This window comes from Dipteris shenzhenensis, chromosome 25 (genome assembly GCF_047967505.1).
Source record: "Dipteris shenzhenensis isolate YYH24624 ecotype China chromosome 25, Dip_SZ_1.0, whole genome shotgun sequence".
Classification (NCBI taxonomy): Eukaryota; Viridiplantae; Streptophyta; class Polypodiopsida; order Gleicheniales; family Dipteridaceae; genus Dipteris; species Dipteris shenzhenensis.
The window spans coordinates 2,475,602-2,495,457 of NC_141620.1; the positions used below are offsets into that span (position 1 = coordinate 2,475,602).

The window sequence follows — 19,856 nt, forward strand, 5'->3', positions numbered from 1 at the left end:
CCTTATCATCATCTGATCTGGGGCTGTCCTTACTGCTGAGTTTTAAATGTGGAGGCATCGGGGTACTAATAGACTTCCCCCCCTCCATTTTAAATCTCTGCAGTACTTTGTCAATGTACTCCTTCTGTGACAGAAACAAAAGTCCCTTGGACCTGTCACGAGTAATCCGCATGCCAAGAATATGATTTGCATCACCCAAGTCTTTCATGTCAAAAGACTTATGCAGTTGTTTCTTCAAAGTACCAATCTCCTGCTGAGATTTACTGGCAATCAGCATGTCATCCACATATAGAATGAGTAGCATCAAACTGCCATCCTTGGCCCGTTTGATGTACAAGCAATGATCGGTCTCACACCTATGATACCCTTGGGACTGCATGAAGGCATCAAACTTCTTGTACCATTCTCTTGGTGCCTGCTTGAGTCCATACAAGCTCCTCTTGAGTTTACACACAAGCTGCTCTTTCCCTTTAACAGCATATCCCTCTGGCTGACTCATATAGATCTCATCATGGAGATCTCCGTGAAGAAAAGCAGTCTTCACATCCATCTGACATAAATCCATGTCCTCATGAGCAACAAGAGCTAACACTGCTCTCAAAGTAGTCATCTTGACTACAGGGGAAAAGATTTCATCAAAATCAATGCCCTTCTCCTGCTTAAATCCCTTGGCAACCAATCTGGCCTTATACCTCGGTAAAGCATTTGAATCCACTTTGACTTTGTAGACCCACTTGCATGGCAAAACCTTTCTGCCTGTAGGTAGCTGCACCAAGTCCCATGTATCATTTTGAAGTAGGGAGTCCATTTCTGACTGCATGGCTTTCTCCCACTTCCTTTTCTCTGTTCTTCCCATAGCTTCCTTGAAGCTGGAAGGCTCACCACAATCTGTCAGCATGATAAAATCAGCCACATTATTGGCTCCTGGAATAAACCTGGCAGGAGGCCGTTGTACACGGGTGCTCCTCCTAACAAAATGTTCCGGATTAGGCTGCTGTCCAACCTGTTCATCATGCATGACGGGTGGCTGTACCACTATATCTAGCTGTTCTACAGCCCCATCTGCTGGCATATCCAGTGGTGCATCATTGGCAAAATTATCTGGCTGATTTCCAGCCTATATACCCTCTTGAACAGGGTTATCTGCAGCAGCCTGCTGCTGCATATAAATGGGCATTCTTTGCTGTCCGACATCATCATAAATAACCCTCCTGTATTCCACAGGTTGCACGGGTTCCTTGTGTACACTATCCTCTTTAAAGATGACATCATTGCTGCGTATAATCTTCCGTTTAACGGGATCCCATAACCTGTACCCCATTTCACCTTCGTCACCATAACCCATGAAGATGCATCTGAAAGACTTTGGCTCCAGTTTGGTGCGCAGTTCTTTGCGTACATGAGCAAAGCACTCGCAGCCAAACACACGTAAGTGCTTATATGAGGGTGGCTTGCCAGACCACACCTCCTCTGGCACTTTCAACTCCAAAGCCTTGTTTGGCGACCTGTTAATAATGTGAACTGCTGTTTGCACGGCTTCTGCCCAAAAGCCATGGGGCAATGCAGCATAAGACAACATACATCGAACCTTCTCCTGAATAGTTCGATTCATCCGCTCACTTACACCATTTTGAGATGCATTATGAGGGGTTGTGAGTTCCTGTTTGATGCCCTTAGCTTCGCAAAACTGCACAAAAGCATGTGACACATACTCACCCCCATTATCGGATCTGAGGCATTTCAGCCTGCGACCTGTCCGATTCTCAACCTGAGCGACAAACTTCTTGAAAGCATCTAAGGCATCGCTTTTATGCTTCAAGAAATAGACCCACACTTTGCGTGCGGCATCATCAATAAAAGTAATAAAATACTTTGCACCCCCTAGTGATAACTGTGGCATCTCACACAAATCAGTGTGCACTAGATCAAGCGGTGCTCTATTCTGGGGAGTTCTCCTCTTATGAGGAGTCACAGAATGCTTGCCAAATATGCAATGATCACAAGTAGCCAAATCTGAAAAAGAAAGAGACGGCAGATAACCCAAACGTGACAGTTCTTGCATTCCTTTAACAGACATGTGTCCCAACCGGCTATGCCACAATGAAACCTTTGGCAGCTCGGTTATGGCAACAACATGATTACCCACACTGGAAACATAAAGAGAGTACAAGGTATCACTCTTATAACCCTCAGCCACTACAACGTGGCCATCAGTAATCACCCATTTGGAATCCCCAAATGTGGTGTGGTAACCACTGTCATCCAACAAGCTAGTGCTAATCAGATTTTTCTTGATTTGCGGCACATGGCGAACACCATCAAGCATAAATGACCGTCCATCAGGGAATACTATCTGTATACTGCCAATCCCTGCAATCTGACATGCATAGTTGTTCCCAAGGTGAACAACTCCATGAGTACCTGTGTAAGAAGTAAACCACTCCTTATGAGGAGTAACATGAAAAGAAGCACCTGAATCCAAGAGCCAGGTGTGCATGTCATGGCCATCAATAACCAATGTGTGTGCAATTACAGCAGAAGAACATAATACCTCATGTCTGTCACTGTCACTGTCCTCTGCTGCAACATTCACTGCATCTAAGTCATCTACCTTGGCCTTGCCTTTGCCTTTGCTTCCACTGCCTGCATCCTTTGCTTCAGCCTTCTTGGCTTTCTGATCCCGTATAAACTTGAAGCACTTAGACTTCACATGTCCCTTCTTGCCACAATAAAAGCATTCAATATCCTTTTTACCACGGGACTGACTTCGGGATTTGGACTTACTAGCAGATCTCCCCTTCTGCTGAGTCCTGCCTCTTTCCTGTACCTGCAAAGCATTTGAAGATTTGCTGCCCGCATTATTTTTCCTGCTCATCTCCTCCATGAGGAGAGAGCTCTCTACATCAGCATATATAAGAGTGACATTCAAATTAGACAAGGTGGTCTTGAAAGTGTTATGCCAAATTATGCTCACTCCATATTGTCCAAAGAGCCCAATATCTGACCCATGAGAGTAGTGAATAGTAAGACAAAGATCTCATAAATCTTCCAAATAACCAAAAATGTTTCCCAAATCTGTGGCTTGGGAAACGGAGCCGAAGATGATATGAAATTCTTCCAAGGAGGTTCCTAGAACACGGGCAGTGCCAAAGCAAATGAGGGACAGTTTTCAGAGGAGCTCGACATCGTAAACATGTGGATGGTGCAATGTGACGTTTGGCAAGTGTGATTCCCACTGACAAAGTGCCGGTCATGCATCTCCAAAGAAAAAGTCTTTGTTTCAAAGGCATTTTACACTTCCATAATATCCGGAGATTCTTCCGCCACCATGAAAGGGGCTTCCTGATATGCCACAGAGTATTAGCATGTTTCTGAATCCATGGAGCAGGCTGAAGGAGCTTGTAGGCTTTGATGGAGGTCAAGACAGGAAGAGGAACATGATGAGAGCATGTAGCAGAGGGTTGCAATTGCCAATCCATAAGCCTGTCTGTGCCAACCACATGAGAAACAGGTAGAAGAGGATGTAGCAAATCAGCAATTTTCTTATATATCGACCTATGATGCATTCCCAATGCACAGGAAGCAGTGGCCTGAGGAAAAGATAAAACATAGCCCTGATCATCTACCACATCATTGATGTATCTAATTCCCAATTTCATGAGATTATATGCCCGAACAGGTTCCTGTAAAGCAAGTGGAATGTCAAAGATGGCACTCCAATGAATACTTTCTTTCCTCATTGAGTTTGTCCCCGAGCAGTTATCGGGAGCCCATTTGACCTTAGAAAGTACTTGTTTCCAGTCAAATATCAGAGCAGTAGAGAAAGGACAGCCACGTATCTTCCCTACAAATCTCCCAATGACAACCTCCCAATGATCAGTAGTCCAATGGCCATATGCCGATGTCCTCATGTTGACACACATGGATGCTATCATACAAGTCCATGGTTGTTGTTGACGGAAAAAAGTATGGAGCATAGTCGCCTTCTTTGCAAGTACATGATATCTTATTTTGAGAACATTAAGTCCACCATGCATCCTAGGAGAGCACACCATTTCCATCTTCATCAGTCTCAATGCTTTCACAACAGTTTTTGTCCTCTATAACAGCTCCATAGCTTGAGACATAAAGGCTGAAATATCTCTGGGGGACCAATATAACAAAGGCAAAAAGAACTGAACATAGGACATTACAATGGACTGTACTATTCTGAGCCTGACATGAAGCGGCCAAGTAAAAATTTTCCAATATTCCAGTTTATGTTGAAGTCTTTGGAAGATCCATTTTAACTGCTGCTTCCTGGTGATATGCCATCCTATAGGATATCCCAAATGCCTGACTACATCTTTGGAATGCACCACCTGACTTGGCTAGAGAATAGAATGCCAGTCACATTGTTTCAAGGGAAGCAATTTAGATTTGTCAAAATTGACATGCAATCGCGCTGCTAATCCATACAATGATAGTGTGGTCATAAGCATGTGAACTTCCTGGGGAGAATTTTGTGGCATAAAGAAGGAATCATCAACGTACGCTTGTGCCAAAAAAGATGCAGCCCCAGGGATTTTAAGACCAGTCATCTGTCCTGTGTTTGTAAGATGATCAAGATACATCAAGAGGGGATGGGTCGCAATAGCATAGAAGAGAGCACTAAGAGGGCAGCCCTGTCTAACTGATCTCCCCAATGTCCATGACCGAGATAGATGACCCCCAAGAATGCACTGAGAAGTAGAGCCAGAATAAAGCCAATAAACTGCATTTGCTATCTTGGGACCAAAACCCAACTTTGTCATGATTTAAGAGATAAAATCCCATTGAACAGTGTCAAATGCCTTAGCAATATCTACCTGCAATATGAGCACATCTTGATGCGAGTACTTGGCATATTCAATTGCAGTCAATGCATGCGAGATATTGTCATGGATTTGTCTTTGCGGCACAAACGCATACTGATGAGGATGAAGGCCCGCATTCAATATCCCGTGAAGCCTATACACAATCATTTTGGCAATGAGTTTGTAAACTACAGGCATCAAAGTAATAGGCCTCCAATCTGACATATGGTCACATAGATGTTTTTTGGGCACAAGTTTGATTATGCCATGCTTCCAAAGGGGCGGCGAGTGATTTTCTTGCAAGGCAACATTGATCATTTGCAAAAGGACATCTTTCAAATCATCCCAAAAAGAAATATAAAATTCCACCGTAAGACCATCCCAACCAGGGGACTTGTATTTGTTGAGGTGGGACAATGCATTATCAGGTTCTGTGTCAGTAAAAGGTCTCTCCAATGTAAGTGCATCATCCATTTCCACTATCTCAGAAACATATTGAAGAAATTCAATTCCTGCATCGGTCACTTGATTTGATGGGGAACCAGAAGCAGAGAACAATTTCTGGAAATAATTTTGGCATTCATCTTGGAGATCAGAGAAAAGTGCGTCCAAGAGCCATCTATCTTCCTTACCCTTAGACATGAGTTTTTCTTTCGAGTAGCATGCAGGCCCTGGAAGAAGGCTTTTGATGAGCAGCCCTTATCCATGAGAGGCTTCATTCTTGCTCTAATCTGCCATTTGTGCAATTTCCTCTGATCATTATCATTCAGTTTGATCCGGGCATGTGAAAGGGAATCATTTTCTGATTCAGAGAGAGGCCTGAAATGTGAAAATTCAGTCAATTGTTGTGCTGTTCTTTTTGCCCATTTAACCTCATTCCTCCATTTAGTCATATGCCAGTTTCCCTCCCTAATGACATTCTGTGTACGAGAGACGAAACTGTCCCAAGCATAATCTATGTCCTCCTGGGCATGCAAAGGCAAGGGATGAATTGCAATTCTGATCATTTGCTGAAAATATTGATGTCGGAGATAAGCCTAATTAACATGCAGTAATCTACTGGAAAGAGGTGGCAAATCATCCAGTGGCATACCAAGTTGCAGATTCATCCATAATGGGGCATGATCTGACAAGCCCAATGAGAAATCTATGAGGAGATGAGGGCTAAAATCTGCATATTGTTGTGGGTAAAACAAATACCATCTGTCAAGCCTTGTCCAGTACGTAGTAAATGCATTATGATGAAAAGTATATCCAGGCACTGACCCTTGGAGAAGCAGCCATAAATCTTCAGCCTGCACAGAAAGAAGCATGCTATCCCATTTCTGCCTTTCGGATGATAGCATATGAGATCTTGAAGTGGTGTTATCTCTCGGCAGAGGGGAATTGTTAAAATCTCACAGATAAATGCATTAGATCTCCATGGATATTTGCTTAAAGAGTCCCATAAAGAAGCCCTCATGGCAGAGGTGTGAGAGGCATAAACTGATGCAAACTCAAGAATATCACCATTGACATTACATTGTATGACCATCCATCTGCCATTGCTGTCATTGGAGGCCAACTGAGGCTCCAGCTCATGTTTGACCATTATGCATACACCTGAGTAGGTAGTGGTACCAGCATAATATATGTCATAACTGCCAAAGTAATCATGATGACCAGCCTTAGAGTGCTGATTTTGCTCTTGCAAACAAACAACATCTGGCTGCATTTTATGTACATAATTCCAGAAAAGCCTCCACTTTGAAACATTGCAGAGGCTGTGTACATTGTATGTAAAGCACTTAAGTGTTTGATGCATGAAAGAGATATATACAGAAAGGTATAAATATGAAAACAAGATATCAGAGAGGCAAAGCCTCTGCCTGCATGGGCTGCATGCCTTCATGATCCATGAAAGATATAACATTCTTCCCTTCTTCATAATCACATATGGGGATGCCCTTTTTCAAAACCCCCACCCAATTTTGAAGGACAGGAGCTGAAGTTGAAGCCTGTCCTGGTGAGGGAGAAGAGGCATCCCATTGACGAGATTGAAAGGGGCGTTGCTTCAATACAATCACCTTCTTAGGCTGTTGAAAACCATCCCTATCTATTCCCACAGATTCCTTCATCTTCTCTTTTTCTTTTTCTTTTCCTTTTCCAGCAAATGATTGCACCTGATTTTTTTGGCATTCTTTGCTCCATTTCTATTTGCTGTCTTAGCTTGCAAATTCTCATTCTTTTCCCGTGTCTGGGGCGGTAATGCATTGAGGAGAGAGGGCATAGCTAGAGAGCACACCTTAAATGAACAACTATACACTCGATTTAGTTGAAAATGTAGAATATATACAAACCTATTTAGGGTTAGGGTTAGGGCATCTAACCCTTTCCTTTATAGCACTCTATATGTGTTAGTGCTATGCACATGTAATCACATGATGTTGAGTGTGGTCTCTCAGCTTCTAGATAACATGAAAAAATGGTTTTCATATGAAACCAATAGAGCATAACCACACACTATCCTACAACCTTGATGCCTACATAAAGACCATAGGAAGGTTGCTCTCTCTCTCTCTCTCTCTCTCTCTCTCTCCCCTTCCCTCACCTCCAAAATCTACTTTAAAAAAAATACCATGAAGAAAAGGTTGTTTTTCTTCCACATCTGCCTCACCTTGAGATTGATACTCCTTTTTCTTTTGAGCTGCTTTGGCTTGCAATCTCTCACATCTCTTTTCTTTTTTTAGGTCCCATCCCTATTGAATCTTGATACTAAAGGAGATATGAGAGGGAATATCTTGGAGAAACCCATCTTTGCACCACCTTTATGATGGGCCACGAAGAGGGCTTTACCGAGGGGAACTCTTGTCTTGGAGAGATGGCCAGTCCAACGGGGCTCTATTGCATCTGGAACTCTTTTCTAAGCCCCTTTTGCCAAGCGTCTAGAAGGTTGCATCAATTTCCTTGATCTTGTGCCTTGTCCCTCTGATACAAACACCCTTGGAGCTTGTAGTGTGAAAAGGTTTGTGGTTTCTACTGTACCAGTGTGAATATGATTTGATAGGTTTAAGGGGTTTTAGTGTGTCACATTATCTATGATGTCAGTGAAGGGAATCTCCTTGGCATCATTAGTGATGTATGTGCGGGAAGATAAGGCCTGACCTCAGCCTATAAAAGGATGCATGTACTTGCAATCAACATCAATCTAAATCTATTCATTCTTGCCTATGTACCTCCAATCAACATCAATCCAAATCTATTCGTTCTTGCCACAAATTTGCTCTCCATCATGTAGCCTCCATAGATTCCAATATGGTATCAGAGCGGCGTTGAGCTTCTTGCTCTTCTTCATAGATCCATCTTTTAAGCATTATTCTCGTTTTGAGCTGTAGGCAACCTGCTTCAGCTTGTTTTCTTGCAAGCAACCATGTCATCTTCTCTCCAAAGGCACAACAGTTCTTCAACAACCCATTTTTTACTCTCTTGTTTCTGCCTGCCTTTCGTCAACGTACACGCTTTTCACTAAGCCTATGTGCTTCAACAAGTCCTTCTTAGGTCCATTGCCTTCTGCACGACTGTGCAACTATATCGTAGAGCTCCGTTTTAGATTTTTATGCTTTCCTTCTTATTGCAGACTCTGACAGTATAGGGTTTGGTAGGTCATTCCAAGATTGGTAAACCAGATATGAGGGTTCAAAGTGATGCACCAATCTGGAATCCAAGAATGCTCTTTTTGGCTTTCACGAGGACAAATGTTCTGGTTTAGATGGGCTGACGGCCTTTTTTCATATTTTGAAAATCGACAGCATAGATGTATTGCTTGGCAAAGAGTGGTTCTTTAGATGGAATGACCTTAATGGCCTTGTGTTGTTAATAAAGACAAGCAATTACTATTTCAGATGGTTCTATGCGACTCTATGGAAGTTGATTTTACTGTCATGCAAAAGACTTCTAAAGTATGAAAAATACCTGCGTGAGCAAGCTCAAAGCGGAAATACATCATGCTGTGCATGAGGAAACCCCCCTGAAATAGGGAACATAATACTCAAAATGAACTGGAAAGAAACCAAGGTTGAGGCTGAAAGTGCCACCTCAACCCTAGTGTAGTCTCTAAGAAAAGGGGGAACCCCTCCATTCTCTAAGGAATATAACCCTCGCGGCTAAGGTTGCCCAGGAAGAACCTTGCATGCTCGCCCAACTGGGCATTAGTGTGTGAATGGTATCAGCCCAAATACTGCCAGGGTGTGCGAGGGATGGATTTGAGATTTGTCTAAGGCCTCTATGCATCTGGCCCTGCAAATCTGCCAAGCAATGATGCTAGCTTGTATCTCTTTAGAGGTATCCCCATCAGCATGTACTGGTCTATAGCGGAAGACAGGCACATCCTCCAGAGAGCAAGTCTCGACTAGGTGACGTCGAATCAATATGGCCCAAGAAGCATCCTGCCACTCATAGAAGGTCTGAGGCCCTGATAGTGAGAGTCAAGCTACTGATCCCCACGTCATGAAGAAACCAAAAGGAGCAAAAGGATTGATTCCCATCCAAATGGGTCTCTTATGCATGCAGTCCCATAGACAATGATGAATCGATTAGGAGCAGATGAGCACCTAGGACAAGTGGGGTCTACCCCAAATCTAGACCTCCACCTGTTCACTGCAATCCCTCCATGAATAGAAAGCCAAAAAATTATAGTGACCCCTCTGCAAATTAGTGAATATCTGATAACTCTCCCAATGAGGGCCCTTGGAAGGTCTCCAACCTCTACAATTGATGTGGAACTTCTTGGCGTTATTGACCGTGTAACCAAAAAAAGGAAGGCTCTTTTCTTGACCGTGTAACCAAAAAAAGGAAGGCTCTTTTCTTGGTTCCCTGCAACAATCCATTCCCACTCTCTTGGGTCCCATTAAAGAAACTTTATTGGGATTCCTCCAAAGAGCCACAACCTCCAAGAACCTAAAAGAGAGAGATGAGGGCTCGGATCAATATGCCATGCAGATCCCTTGCCTTGATCCAAAAAGCCTATGATCCAGATAGGCTGAAAAGGCATGCCAAAAAGAATATCCTATGAAGAAATAACCAGCTTGCCACGTGCTTGTACATCAAAAACCAAGGCATCCTCGTGTGCTCCCAAAAAAGCTATAACCTGGAGAGGAATGCCTATCCTCAAGAAAGCCTCCATCCACACAGAACAAACAACGGGCATGTCATATGTATCCACCCAATCAAGGGGAAGGGTTGCATCAATCTAAAGTATGCTCCTTGCACATCCTCTGAGGTGACTAACCGTTTGTTGTTGACGAACTTTTGGAAGCCTCTTTAAGGCTTTCCAAGAACCTACGGAGGCGGCAAGGCCTCTCTCCCACCTGGACCATTGCATATAGTGAGACAGACCAAGCTGCCTACAATGTTCATCAAGTATATTGTCATTCCACATAATCGGCTGCTTGTCAATCTCTTCGACAGAGGAGGGAGGAACTCTTCGAAGGGTACTTTTAAAGCTGGCCCAAGCCTTCAGAATTGCAACCATAAGCGTGGAGGAAGGAGACTTTGTTGGAAAGCTGAAAGGAAAGCAAAGAGTGGACACAAACTCAGAATACTTGCTTATGGAATGAAGAAGAGTGAGGTCCTTAAGTAGGCACCTCATACAAGCTCACTGACATCACTGATGACCTCAGAGCTCCACAATCATCTCCTCAATCTGCTCCTAGATTCTCTCAATCATCCTATGTGGCTCTTCCACCACCTAACTGTGCTTGTGGGCACCTAACTGTGCCTCTAGCACTCACACATAGAAACATAAGGTGTGCCTGAGGCATACACCTTGAGATATCCCAACAAACCCCCCCTCAAGGAAATGCCTCAGGCTATGTCAAGGATACATCTAGTCTCATAGTTTCTCATGCCATCTCATGGTGGTCAAGGATAAATCTATGGCTAGGTTCTCATGCTAGCAAGGGTTTCCTTGGGTTTAAGGTAAACAAAAAAGGGATACAGAAAGACCTTCCAATGGTTATCTCCCCTGCATGTACATGCACACAATGTCTGCAGGAGGTACCATGGAGCAAAACATACACATGGCCTACATCATAAGGTGACCAGAGGTGTTTACAAAACACACAAAACACAATAGTTTATTTCATTCATTTTGGAGGACTATCCAGGCTGAGTACCTTGACATAAAAAAGAGAGATCTGGAGCATACATAGAGATGATTAAAATGCATAATCTTCATGGGATGCCTCATCTTGTGGAGGCTCAACTGAAAGTAGATTTGCATTTTCTTTCTTTGCTTTGGCTCTGCAAAACTTCTCATTATGGTTGTTCTTGCCACAGTGCTTGCATGGATTAATTTTGAAGCAGTCCTTTGAAAGGTGATTTGTCTTTCCACAGTGATTGCAAGGAGTATACTTGCCCTTCTGGACTTTTACAGCATAAGCAGTGTCATTGCCTTTCCTGAGCTCCATATGCCTTTCTTCTTCTTGGAGAGCAGAGATAATACCTTCAAGATTAGGATTAGGAAGATTTTTCAAAGTGGTAACTATGTGATCATAATCTTCAGGCATGCTCTTAAGTAACACTACCATAGCATCATCTGGAGAAATAGGAGAGTTGATAGAAGCTAATTGAGTCATAAGACTCTGCATATAGTTGACATGAGCTGCTAAAGTAGTACCACTAGTCATCTTCAATTCAAAGAAAGAGATTTTAAGTGATAGTTTAGAGATGTGAGAGCTAGCACCAAAAATCATGTCAAGCTTCTGCCAAGCTTCCGAAGGAGACTCCAAGTCAGAGATATGGTGTATATAATCATCTCCTAAAGCAAGAGCAATAATACCGTATGCTTTTTCTTCTCTAGCTGGATCCCTTGCCGGTCGTGTTGGAGTTGAGGATTCTCCAGCATTGGAGGCCGTAGAAGAAGCGGTAGGAGTCGGTTTGACAAGTCCCCATAAGTTCTCCCTCATCAATGCAAATTTCACCTTCATCTGCCATGTGTGGAAGCCCTTTCCATTGAACTTCTCGAGATTAAATAGGGTAGCCATGAGAGGGTCTAACCCAGATATTGGGCAGTGTCTATCTCTCTTACAAGGAAAAAATAACTGAAAGACTTCCAAAATATGAGCACTTGATGTAGCAAAGACTAGTGACCAATATTCAAACAATGATGCTTCTTCTTACATGCTTCATAGAAGTGGGTGAAATAAATACTTTCTAATCAAAACCAGGTCTAGTAATTCAAAACAAAACTGAAGCCACACTTGTATTGAAGTTATTGAAAGCTTCAAAAAACCAGAAATGCTAGAGTAGCATTTTATGTAGCATCATCTTCAAAAACTTGTCCAAAACTGTCAAAACTGAAAAGCTGAACTTGGAGGGCTTGTAGCTCACTCTTCAAAGCAAGGAAAAGAGGGCTTTCTGAAGCAAAAGAAAGCTCATATACTAGAGAGGGTCCAGCACAGAGGTTGGACGAAATGGTGCGCACTTTTGCCTGGGAGAGTTGCTACAGGCTGAAACTGAGTTTTGATGATTTCTCCCTTGTTACTGAACCAAATGACCTGAAAAATGGCTCAAAATCTTCGTCTTGAGGTCGCCCATCTACTCCTAAGAGGGCTCAGGCAATGGCGGAGCAGGCAGGGAGTATTGAGCAACAGAAGAAATTCGCTGTTTGGAGAATGGCAGCCACCACAGACGTTTTTTCTTCAATTGCTTGCAGGTGGAAGTTCGCCCATACTAGAGGAGTTTCCAGCTCAAAGGGTTTGGGCAATGGTCGTTTGTAGGTGGAGAACCAAGCTCTCAAAGATTTTGGGAAGAAAGAGGAAAATGGAGAAGAAGAAGATGAAGAAGAAGATGATGATGTGGCAGAAATGGGCTCAAGGGGGATCAAAGGGCTCTGATACCATGTTGGAAAGCTGAAAGGAAAGCAAAGAGTGGACACAAACTCATAATACTTGCTTATGGAATGAAGAAGAGTGAGGTCCTTAAGTAGGCACCTCATACAAGCTCACTGACATCACTGATGACCTTAGAGCTCCACAATCATCTAAACCCTAAACCCCCTTTTGGGATTAAATGTATGAGACTCTCCGTAAGTGAGCCAGGCATCTAACCAAGTGCCAAACGCCCTGCAGGGTTGAAGTGATATGATCCCCAATCATATCTCAAAAGGTCTAGAAAAAGGAGGGTGTAAGCCCATCTGAATCTGGGCATTTACCCTAATGAAGGGCAAGAAGAGCGGTCCTGAATTCTAGGTTGGTAAAAGGCGCGTCAAGAGAGACTCTCATATTTGGACTCACCCACCTAGGGATACACTGCCAAATAACCTGTCTGGCATTATCTACAGCCACACTACCAGGATCTGCTGAAAGAAGGGAGGCATAAAAATCTGTAGCTATGCACGTGACGCCATCTGGATCTGACTGCAAAACTCCGTCTGAGTCAATAAGTTGAGAGGCACTCTCTCTACTATTTCTGAAGCCATGAGTAGAGAAGAATTGCTTAATGGACTCTACCTCCCATCTGTATCCAGAAGGACTCTCGTGCATGAAAACCAAACTCTGCTCTTTGATCCAACAAAATCTGCCGATGAGCCCTTGCTGCAGCAAGGCGCTCCTGAATCCAAGCATCAAGTGGCCTCTTCTGCTCTTCCCTCTGCAAAGCTGCCAACTGCTGGAGAATACCAATCTCTCGCTTGAGAATCTCACGTCTCCTGGTACTAGCAACTATATGATTTTATTGTTTGATGAGCCAGATGTCATTCCTCATGTTTATTTCATTAATCTGATCTGATAACTATCTCATGTGAGTCAGATATAGTTGTAAGAAAGGCGAAAAAGAGTTATTCCATTAATGTAGTAATTCATTCTGAAAATTCAGTTTTTAATAGTAATAATGATCTGAAATGTTGACAACTATAAGTCTTCAAGGTATGGAGCTCATTCCATGGATTTGAAATGTTGTCTGGTGGATTCTGGACGTACTAGCAAGACTATAACTCAATCAAGGATTTTGCACCCGTTGCTAGAGCTTGTTGCATAGATGACGATTTTAGATTCTCGGGCTCTCTTGGATGCACTTGTTAGACCTTTAGTGGATTCTAAAGAGTCACAACTACTTCGGAGTATGTTAGTTGGATTTTTGGATGCATTTCCATCTATGTTTCCTTATGGTCTTCCAGTTAAGTAGAGTGTGGACCATAAAATAAACCATATAGGACGAGCCTCAAAGAAGAAGATGAAATTGCTAGGCAAGTGTCATAATATGTAGTATGTAGGACATGTTTGTCCCGATAAATCTCCCTTGGAGACACTAATTATTTTTATAGGTAAAAGGATAGTACCATGCACATGTGAATAGACTATAAAGGCCTCAATAAGGTGACTATGAAAACTAAACATCCTTTGCCTAGGATGGATGACCTTATAGATCAATTATATGGTGCAACATATTTCACCAATCTTAATCCACGTACGGGGTACCATGAAATCAATATTCCAAAGGAGAATGCCTCTAAGATGGGTTTCGTACACAATATTGACATTCTGAGTTCCCTACTTTGCAGTAGATATTTCGTCCACTCATCATACTCTTTGATGAGATACTTGTATACACTTATCTTACCATGTTGAATATTTGAAGGTTGTTCGGATTATTCTTTGAAAAGAGATTCTATATGGGAAGATGGCCAAATGTGAGTTTCTCAAAAGGAAACTGTTATACTTGGCCATATTATTTCCATTGACGGTATCTGTATTGACCCAGAAAAGGCCTGGGTAGTCAATGAGTGGCCAATATTACATATTGTCAAGGGAGTGAGGTCCTTTTTAGGATTCACTCAAGATTTTTAGAGATTTATTATTGAGTATTCACATATTGCGCTACCTCTCTCCAATCTTTTGAAAGAAGAGAAAGTTACAAAGACCTATTGCTTGGGTAGATGCCCTCGATGCATGCTTTAGGGAATCGAAGCATGCTGTGACTATTGCGCCTATGTTGCATATCACAAATTCATGTAAACAATTTGTGGTTGAAACGGATGCTATTGATCATGGTATTGTCACACTCTTGTTGTGGCGCAAACGCATGTTAAATATCGTACGCATGAAAAGAAGCTATTTTGTGTGATTTATGCGTAAAAGAAGCGGAGGCATTGTTTGTATGGCTCCAAGTTTGTGGTGTGTGGTAGGACTTCGACTTAGTATCCGACACATTAGGGTTACCACTAATGTGGTGGCTGATGCGTACAGTCGCACTGTTTTTGTGAACTTTATGAGTTTCATTGAGATCTAGACTGATCTCTTTCTATCGTTTAAGGCCTGTATGAGATGATAATTACTTTAGCTATATTTGGCAACAAGTCCAGGTTGAGGCATGCCCGACGAACCAAGTGGCTCAAGGTTAAGGTGGAGAAATTCGAGAAGTATTCCATTCAAAACGGTCTCTTGTTCTGAAAGGGTAGTTTGTATACTAGACGTCTAGGACACAAGGAAGAAAGTCATCTTTGAGTGTCACGACACCCCGTGTGGCAGACATCTAGGCGTCTAACAAAAATTGGCTTTGTTTAAGCTCGAATTTAATTGGCCAAAGATGCGGACTGATGTTGAACACTATGTTCGAGAGTGTCGACAATGCTAAGTCAATAAAGCGGAACTTGCCAGCTAAACATGGACATGATGCCATATGGGTAGTCATGGATAGACTGACCAAGATGGCCAGGTTTATTTCAACCAAGACAACAAATTTTGCTCCACAACTAGCACTTGTGTTTGTAGAGAGATTGTTTAGTCTTTATGAGCGTTTGTGACTGAGATGTCAGTGATAGTGACTGAGATGTCACAATCACTTGTGCTGAGATGTCAATGATTTCGACCCAAATTCATGAGATGTCAGTGATGCTAGGCTTTATGGGCGCTTATTATTGAGATATCAGGGATCGTGATCCTAAACTCATGAGTCATTTTTGGCGACGAGAAGTGTTCAAGAAGTTGGACACTAAGCTGAGCATCTGTTCATTTGAACGTCCACAGTCAAATAGATAGGCGGAGCAAGTAAATCGAATTCTTAAGGAGATGCTTTGTGTCTATGTCTCACGAAAGCAATCTGCTTGGGAGGTATGTGTATGTGTGTGTTAGTGTAGAAAGAGTAGCAAGCAAAGAAGCATTTCTGCTTGTAGACATACGATGACATCATTACATGAAAATTTGGGAATCAATCCTAATTCTTTATTGTGTTTAAGGCAGGCAAAACCATAACTTCACATTTTTTCCCAAATGTGGAAATGCATTTGCAGACACTTAGATTCCAAACATTGAGAAATAGACTTCTTCTTTGGAGCATGTCTCTCTTTTCTCGGCATTAGCCTGGGTGCACTCTACTCAACAAGATTGGGAATTTGTGTGTATTGATGTTTGAAAGTCAGTTTTGTATGTAGAAGGCATTTGGCTCTACATTCTTAAATTTGGTAAATGGGTAAAATTTGTTAGATAAGAATTGACTAGTTGTGAATTCTGGAATAAAGGACAATGGTGGTTCACATATTTGTGTTAAGGATGCCGAGGCCATGGCTCAATAGGAACAAGATAGTTATGGCATGTGAACTTTTGTTGGAACTTTTAAAGATTAGGGTCTGATTCAGTAGTCTACTTTTATATATGCTCATTTTTTAATTTGTTGCAGTGCGTATTAACTGGAGTAAAAGAATTCCAATTCAAAAATCAGGATAAATTCAAGCTTATTGTATATGTTGATGATGGGAGCCAAATTGCCACTGTTATGGTAGATCATCATGTGAGTACCTTTCACACATGCCTATATTGACTTCACTGGGTAGCTATGCTAATATTTTCCTGCTACTTATGGAAAGACCTTATGGCCTTGATTTTCGAAGACCTGGAACTTAATCTCTGGATTTTGCATTATTGCATTTCTTGGAACATGCATAGACTAAACTTCACGGTCCTAGAAAGTTGAGACCTGGGTGAAAGAAACAAATGCTGGTTTCTTTCTTTTATATTCAACATAAATCTACAAAGGACCACCTTTGATGAATTATGGATAATAAAATGCAGTAAAGTCAAATACATAACTCCTCTAGCTAGAAACATATTGGAATCAATTTTGCAGGTAGTGGAAGGTTTGATTGGATTTTCTCCGAGGCAGGTTTCATCTGCCTTGGCTGGTACAAATCAGAATGAGGTCAAGATGATGAAGGAAACTTTAAGCCGCTTCCAGGCTTTCTTGACTAAATTTGAGGTTGCAATTTCTTGCTGCACTCTCTTTCACGTAATAAAGATAGGTATGGTTGGAGCACTTGTTGCATGTTTGAATCTCATTCTTTCCCTCTTGGGGTGCAGGGCATTATGCTGTTACAGAAGCCTGACGACTCAAACATTCCCATAGTTATAGAGATGACAGAAGGTTGTGAAAAGTCTGAAGGTTGGTTATTTATTCAAAGACTGCAGTCTAGAATGCCCGCTGATTTTCTAAACATGGCAACCATTGAAATCTCTCCATAAATATAAATTGCTTTGCGTTTTCTTACTCTACATTAGTAGAACATTTCATCCCATTTCTTTTCTACAATACAGAGCATCGTTATTCAAAGACAGCCTCCATGTACATGTGGAGGTTTTTATACTCACGGGCAATGAAAGTTAATGCCTTTTGATTTCCTGTGAAAATGCTGTTCGTCACCACAATAAAGCTTGAAATAGAGATAATATAATCTGAGAAGGCATCATGCATTTGATACTGTAGAAAGAAGAAAAACCTTTTTCGAGATCATAATGCAGAAGGTCCTGAGGTTTGGTGCCATTTGTTGACATGTGCATTATATATTTAATTTGTTGCAAATCCGCCATGTGTTACACACGTTTTTTTGGTTGGGGGGGGGGGGGGTGGGTTTAAAAGAACCTTTCATTAAAAAGAATGTACATTCATAGCTGTCCGAAAGTGAGGCAGCTACTACTGTCTCTCACACTTTTTTCAGGGATGAAATCCATGTATGATTATATTACAAAAAGCAGTCTCCAAAGAGGAGACATGCAATTACAAATCAGAAGATTTCATTGTAAAACAAGTAATCAGAGTAATCTATCTGACGAATAGAGAGGCAATCATAAAAGGATTTCCTGAGTGACATCCGGAAATAGTAAACCATGGAGGTGGGATCTCCAAAGACTCTGGTTTCTGTCTTTCCAGAGTCCAGAGTGCCTGATATTAAACCTAAGTGAAGAAAAGGTTGAACTCAGACCTCTGTGGGTAAATGTCAACGAGACAAAAAAGCGTGCCAAAGCAAACAATAGGAAATCGGGCTTAGAGACGCTGTTACTACTCACATACACTCACGCACGCATGCACGCACACGCAAAAAGGCCCTATAGTTGCGGTCTTTCCATAAGTCCATGGTGCCCAATAACAAACCCAATGAAAGAAATGATCGTACCCTTGCTTGATAGGATGAACAACAAACAGCCAGAGCAGCTTGCCAAAACAAGCAATAGGGAAACGAGTCTGAAGACGTTGCAGCATAAATAGAAAATTACGAGAGTCAGTCAGGACAATGCCAAAACAAATGAGGCATAGTCTCAAGCAAGGTTATACATTTGCAACGAGTGGAAGGGGTAATGTATCGATGTGTGAAAATCTGCCTAAATGAGAGAGCCTAAAGTAAAAACACTAAAAGATTTGTTGCGAAAGTGGAGGTTTGCATGTCCAAATTTGCCCATTTCCGCCACCTCCAAGTACGTGTCATGAACCCGATGCGATTCGCATGAAGAAGCAAACTTTATATTGCGATACAATTGTGATGTTTGCTAGCAACAATGAACGACAAGTAGGATCATCCGAGTGAAGGGCCTAGAGTCAAGACGAGGCACTAGCTCTAAAGCATAATGCATCTGTGATAATACGTGCCAAAAGGGTGTAATGCTATCCCAAATCAAATTGTTTGTCTGCTACGCAAACCTTGCATGTCATTTTTCCCTTGTTAGCTAGAATATTCATGTGAATATTTGCATTTTTGGTGAGCAAAGGTGATCAGTAGAAGTAATCTCAGAGCTTTATGTCAATGGCGTGATTGCCAAAAAAGCTTTATAATATTAGACATAAAGTAGGAGATGTCTTGCTTGGCAAACGTCATCAGTGGTGGTGGCAAATAAAATTGTATGTGGGCAATCCCAAAGGGTAAACAAGATGACAGTGGTGGTGGCAAATAAAATTGTATGTGGGCAATCCCAAAGGGTAAACAAGATGACACATCAGATGCATAGGTGAAACAATCTCTTGACCATAAAATATGATGTGTGTATGCCTCATGCTACAAATAATTATTATTTATCCTTTATTTGGCAATTTGTCATTCTGTATATCATAAAAAGATAGCTGCAACCACAGAGGAGCATGACCGAAATGTGGGAAAGGCATAATTAGCCCACATATTACAATTGAATGCACTATATATTGATGTGCATTAAGCATATACCGAGGATCCAATTGTGCTTGATTTATAAACTACATATTATGCTAGAAAGTATATCTAGGACGTACAGGCCGTGTCTCTTTTTAGGGTTAGCAAGATCAGACTGGAGGAATAATTGATTCCATTGCAAAGGCAAGTATATGTGTATGACTAGATTTGTCTCTTTCTAGGGTCAGCAAGATCAACCTGCAGCGCGTTACTGAAAACTCCACATAAGAAAGCATTTTGCCTTGAAGGATACTGTAGTATAGCCAGCCAAATTGATGCTCTACTACATGATCACCTTGCAAAAGACATTGCATGACATTGCATCGACCTTTGTGGTCATGAAAAGCCACAACATGCCACAAGGCATTTTTCTTGTTTTCTGTGGGTGTGCCCACCTAGAGTGAGGAGTAGGCACACATTCCAAAGGGGCCAGTTACATGAGCATATTGGGTAGGGTTAAGGGAAGAATCCAAACTAGTTACTCGCCCATTCTAGGCTGGCTAGTGGAGGCTAATGTGATCCATGTTCAAGGATAATTTGGGACCCAGGGGCTCCCAACCAGGTCAGATTACTTGGCC

The 19,856-nt window shown here is 41.9% G+C and overlaps 1 protein-coding gene across 2 annotated transcripts in view; it reads left to right on the forward strand.

Annotated features, from left to right (window-relative positions):
• RMI1 (recQ-mediated instability protein (DUF1767)) overlaps positions 1 to 17,497 on the forward strand; it is an 88,092-nt gene extending 70,595 nt beyond the window's left edge. For both annotated transcript variants that reach the window (XM_087396725.1, XM_087396726.1), the window contains exons 6-8: positions 16,488 to 16,598; positions 16,935 to 17,063; positions 17,165 to 17,497. In XM_087396725.1, coding sequence (XP_087252851.1) covers positions 16,488 to 16,598; positions 16,935 to 17,063; positions 17,165 to 17,326 — 402 coding nt within the window. In that variant the 3' untranslated portion in view covers positions 17,327 to 17,497. The remainder of the gene's footprint in view (positions 1 to 16,487; positions 16,599 to 16,934; positions 17,064 to 17,164) is intronic.
• The last annotated feature ends 2,359 nt before the right edge of the window (positions 17,498 to 19,856 follow it).